Source organism: Protomyctophum parallelum (assembly GCF_964188405.1).
Source record: "Protomyctophum parallelum genome assembly, chromosome: 4".
In the NCBI taxonomy this organism is placed as follows: Eukaryota; Metazoa; Chordata; class Actinopteri; order Myctophiformes; family Myctophidae; genus Protomyctophum; species Protomyctophum parallelum.
The window spans coordinates 15,743,590-15,749,390 of NC_139700.1; the positions used below are offsets into that span (position 1 = coordinate 15,743,590).

The following is a 5,801-nucleotide window of genomic DNA, read 5'->3' on the forward strand; positions in this document are numbered from 1 at the left end:
GCTAATACAATTGTATCTCACCGCTAATGGCTGTGATGCGCTGTTGCGTGTTCAAACATTTTCACCGCTGCGGCGGTTCATCTCGCTCCAATCCGAGTCACTGAGGCGCCGCTCAAAGTTCAACTGTTGCTGCGATGTTCTCCATGTTCCAATGTTTCCTTCCAGATCTTAATTTTCTGTTGACAATGTTGTAGCGACTACTTCTTCCCATCAAATCAAATAGTAGTAGTGCTATGAGGCTGAGCTGTCGGCAGGAACTGTATGACGCGTTTCCAATCAAATCCAGAAAGGTTCTTATTGTAGTTTTAGATTTATTGACAAATAAACAAGGTCCAAGAATGTACTGAAAAATGTTGATAAATGAAAACGTACTCTGTTGGTATAAACGATCAAAAGATAAACGGATAAACGGTCAACAGAAAATATTGAGCCTAGAGCTCACCCCCATTCTCTCACTGAAGGCACTGCCCAGACACACAGCTGACATAAGTAAAATGATTAGCAGACACACAGCAGGAGCTCATCAACCAGGTAAGGGCTGTGGCACATCGAAAACCCAAGCGTGGGAAAAAATAAACAAATAGAATAAACAAACAAAATGTATATTTTGGCTCCTACAGTCACTTTACAATAGTTAGTTTTGAGGGTCAGTTATGAAGTTATTACATGAATATACATATCATGATATCAATGTATCATTTGTAATTCAGACAAATCTTTTGTTGGCCTTTCTAGATGGCCCACTAACTAGATGCTATACCATGAAAACCCTTTAAGGACGCTTTATTCCACTGCCAACATGGTCTTCGCAGCGGCTGATCTGTGGATGTGGCTGTAATCCCGGGAAGGGGGTGAATCCAATACAAGATTGGATTCAATGGTGCCGGGATTTGTTGGATGATTACATAATTTTAATTATGGTTTATTGTACTGGTTAAAAATAGTGTTGACCAAAATGCACTACCATAATGTAGGCTACATATGTCATTAATATCAATGGGTGGAAATGGAGAATATACAGCTATAGATGAAGATTCTCCCCAACCTATATGATTTTGTCAATTACAATATAAGAAGCACAATTTAATAATCCCAATGCTTGATTGGTCTTTTTTGTTGGCATTTTAAAATAAATTAACAGTTTACTGTAATGAATTGACATACAAGAGTGCTGCTTAACAGATACATTTAATGAACAAAGAGGATTGCACTCAGAAAGGATAAGTTTACTTTCTGCCATTCCATTTCCCACTATTCAGCCTTCTGGTCTAAATGTAAGCAATGTAAAGTTCCCCTTTTAACCACAGCATCCCTATTCTGGGAGGAACGTTTGCTAAATAGACTGCAGATCTACAAAGATCAGTTGCTAATCATTGTTGTAGTGACACCCAGACCCGAGAAGACATTTATGAAGACAGAAATTATAATATATACGAAAACAAGTATAAACCACAATAAACACAATAATAATCATTAATCAATGAAAATGTATTTTGCTGTTCATCAGCTCCAATCACTGGTTGACAAATGGACATGAAAAGGCATATTCAATATTGATGCTGTGAATGTCACCATTGAGGTAATAAATAGCCCAACTCTGTTACCCATTTTTCATTGATTACTTAATGTAAAACCCTTTTTCAATATTTGTTCACTAGATACAACTTCTGAAATAAACTGAACAACCAACACAAATCCTAATTTTACAGTAAATGTATTTCCCCCCAATTCCGTTTGTGTTGTGATATGCGCCTGTATATACTGTACAATGTCTATGGGGTAAAGGGTGAAAATGATTTCGCTAAACTATAAAGCTCTACTGACACCTACAGGAACAACAATTTGACAACCACCAAAGATATTCAGACAGAAGTCACAGACCCATCAAACATGGATGAATTCAGTTTCAGGCTAGAGGTGCACGATTAGGAAATTATGACCGATATCCGATCTCGGATTATTTGCAGGGCCATATCTGCCGATACAGATTCCGATATTATACAGAGGACCACAATGGAAACAAGGCTAGGCCCTATTGACCATTTGCAGACCGCAGCCATCTTGCCATCAGAGTTTGGAAGCACTTGTGTTCAGTAATGCAATGTCCTGCTGCCTCCTGCATTATTTGTAGCCCTGGTCCAGAGTAGACTCGCTGTAAGCACTGGACAAGGGCTATGTTATGTGTAAATTCAGGTGGAATATAGAATATACAGGTGGTACGCTGGGCAGTTGAGTGATATATCTAACGAGCACTTCCAAACTGCAACACTCAATCACCTGCAAGGACAGAAAGTAGCTCATAACATGTGGGCAGTGGATTTTTATGAAACAAACTTTGAGGATAGAAAGAGGATAATTCAAGCTTTTTGTACAGTTGCAATGTTGGTGAGTTTGACGTTTTGTAATTCAATCAGATCAGACTTTTCTGTTTGGATGAATAGGCTGTCAATGGGAAGTTGCACCTTGTTAGCACCTTTCTATTAACTTATATGGTATGGAATGCTCTCCCACTAGCGCTGAGATTTTCCTCCTCTGTGGGCATTTTTTTAAATAACCTCAAAACATTTATTTTTAAACAAGCATTTGTGGATGGTTCAACCTGAACTTAATAAACCTACCTTTTGTTTTATGATGTACTTATGATGATCATATTGTTGTCTTGTTTGAGCTGAATTGTACAGCACATGTTATATCTGCATTGCTTGTTTACTTTTTTCGTATTTTTATTTTATGTGTGTGAAAGGTCTGTGAAAGGTGCTATATAAATAAATGTACTTACTTACTTACTTACTTACTTATATGGTGAGATGGCCGCGGTCTGCATATGTGGTCCATAGGGGCTTGGCCCAAAGCCTGTTAATAAAGTATTCAATCAATCAATATAATACATAATACATCCTATTCCAAGTGTTTTCACAACTGAATCAGTCTGAATGAGATGAGTACACAAAATAAATGTAGAAAAATTAAAAGTTTACTTGTTGTTCTAGACTAGAGCCGAGTACTAGACACTATTGATTTATATTGAACTCATTGATGAATAAAAAAGAAAAAATCCTTTGCTGGTGAAAAACAATTAAATAATCAGGATCATTTTGAGACCGATCCAATTTTTATGGCCAATATTGCCGATTCCGATTATGCTACCGATTATATTGTGCATCTCAAATTCAAATGTGGACATCAACTACAACAAATAAAATAAGGTTAGTCACCTTTTTAATTTAAAAATCATTCTTGTAGCGGCCTACTGTGCATAACTGTGGTGGACGAGGTAGCTACTCAACCCCAGTGAGTATATGCTATATTACTAAACTACAAGTGAATGCTGTTCAGTCAAATTGTAGCCTGCTTGAGTTACACTAAAGTAGGCTACTGGAGTAGCTTGCTTTTAAAAAATACGTACCGGTAAATACTCATGCTTTCTAAAATACTAAGTATTTAAAAGTAATGAAACATATTTTATTTTTATATAAATGCATTTCTTTATTGGAATTCAGACATTTTCCAAACAAATTAAGATTATCCAGATATTTAAAAAAAAATATATCAATAATAGTAAAAGATCTACACGTTTGGAGCGAGCTTGTAAATCTGCTACTGTATGTTCCACTATATTTGAAAATGCATAATGTAGCTTCCCCCCCCCCCCCCTTCTAGAAATAGCTGGACGTCAAAATAACAACATTGTCTTTGAAATTTACTATTGATTGATTGATTTAAATTTAACAGATTGTAGAATGGGTAGGACTACAATCCAAGGAAGGTAGGCCTGCAGGCCAATACAAAAACTGTAAGAGGATACAACCCCACATCACTGTACATGCATTGAAATGTTTGGCCACGGCAAGGCGCTAACGGTCAATGGTTGTCTTTTTTGCCTAGTCGACCAGTAGCACATTTTGAGCACAACACAACAAGAATCTGCTCATGCTATGCTCGTTTGCTCGCACAGTAGTCGCATTACACGAGGGAATATAAATCTGTTTACTGGAGTCATTTAATATGGCAGAGAAGCTTCGGCCATTGCCAACCTGGATGGCAAAGAAAGAAGAGAAAAAAGCCACAGAAAAGCCGGAGACCCTGGGAGGACGTAGGAAGCGAAGAGTTGCTAGGTGCGTAAAACGAAACACAAACGCAAAACAATGTCAAGCGACGTTAACATGTAATGCGGCACTTTCACTATAACCAATGTTTTGCTGACAACAACCAAGTCCTTACGTCGTTTTGATCTCTGTTTTGCAGAACCATCTATTGTATGAATGAGAAAGAGCTAGTGGAAGCAGCTGTTTCATACCTCATCCAAGCCAAATGTGAAGATGGTGATTTCCCGATCGACCTTCAGGTGGCGCACTTTCTCCATATCTGTAGTACGCGCGCATGCGCACACACACGCACCCACACATTCTATTTTGTGTGCCATAATGAAATGTTGATCACGTTTTAAACTGTTGAGGGTTATGTACCCATGCAGTAGCTGCAATTTGCAACACTGGATTTTTTGGGTTGAAGCTAGTGTTGCAACACTAGCTATTCACATTTCACAGCACATACATCTAAACAGAAAAGTCCTATCTGATTGTATTAAACGACAATAAACCAACAGCAGCTGTATGGAAGCTTTCATAAAAATCCACCATAGAGAGTCGTAGACATATTATGAGCTATTTTCGTGTTCGACTTTGGAAGCGCTCATTTTCAATAATGCAACCTCCTGCATTATGTGCAATTTCAAAACAGTTGAGTGATTTCCAACTAGCGCTTCCAAACTCGAACACTTGATGATCACCTGCATGGAATTTATTGACAAAGTAGCTCATAACATGTCTGCGGTTGGATTTATGAAACAAAAACGTTGCAGATAGAAAGGGGATAATTCAAGCTTTAAAGTAAGTAAGTAAGCCTTGCCGAGCCCATAGGGCAGGAGCCTATCTGTTTCTGTTTCTGCTTGATGTACTTGTAAGTACACCCCCTAGACATGCCGCTAGTATGTCGCAGGGACTTGTTACAGCTGTGGCATCATCGTAATAATGAGTCATTCTGTACATAGGTTAAAGACAAGGCGAGTGACAACAAGGTGAGGAAAGGCTTCAGGAAGACACCCACTACAAAACGGACAGTGAGAGACTCAACATTGGCTGGTTGTTCCTCTAAGGTCCCAGAGCCGGCATACGTTTCAGAGACCGACACTGACATTACTGAAGCAGAAACAGTGCCATACACCACCACCACCAGTAGCCCAGAATGTCAGCGGCATGCAGGGCACAGTTCAATCGCCTTGCAGGATCAAATTGGTCCAGTGAACAACACTGGGCTGGGGCCCGAAAGAGCAGCGGAACACACTCATACGTCACCTACAGCAGAAGATGATGATGCCCTTCAGCTTGTGCGGGAGATTTTCTTCACCTAAGGAAGAGCTATGTTGAACTTATAGTTTCTGCACTGTAAATCCTGAGCAAACGCAAAAATGGACTGAGAGGGCCCATTTTTTCACACTCTTTTATTTAAATAAACACTCAGAAGTTTACTCTGTGTGTCAATCAAGTTCTGTGGTCCCTAACCCTGGACCTTGGAGACCCCGTCCTGGTTTTCTGTCCTACATGTGGAAGTTGCATTTATCTTGCATTCTTGTCAGTCGATCTGTCTATTCAATCACTAGTTCGTCTTTGAATGCCAGGTGAATGCAGTTAACTTCACCACTTCACCACTTTTCAACCTATCTTCATATACTGTAATTGGTCCTCACTGATGTTCATGATAAAATACCATAGGAGGGCTATGTGGGCAGTTCAGAAATCATC

General features: G+C 39.1%; 1 protein-coding gene across 1 annotated transcript; it reads left to right on the top strand.

Annotated features, from left to right (window-relative positions):
• The first annotated feature begins 3,902 nt into the window (after positions 1-3,902).
• On the top strand, positions 3,903-5,446 carry LOC310857520 (uncharacterized protein). The gene is made up of 3 exons (XM_083763222.1): positions 3,903-4,115; positions 4,246-4,345; positions 5,051-5,446. Exons 1-3 carry the CDS (start codon positions 4,006-4,008, stop codon positions 5,408-5,410), a joined length of 570 nt encoding a protein of 189 aa, XP_083619348.1. The 5' UTR covers positions 3,903-4,005; the 3' UTR covers positions 5,411-5,446.
• The last annotated feature ends 355 nt before the right edge of the window (positions 5,447-5,801 follow it).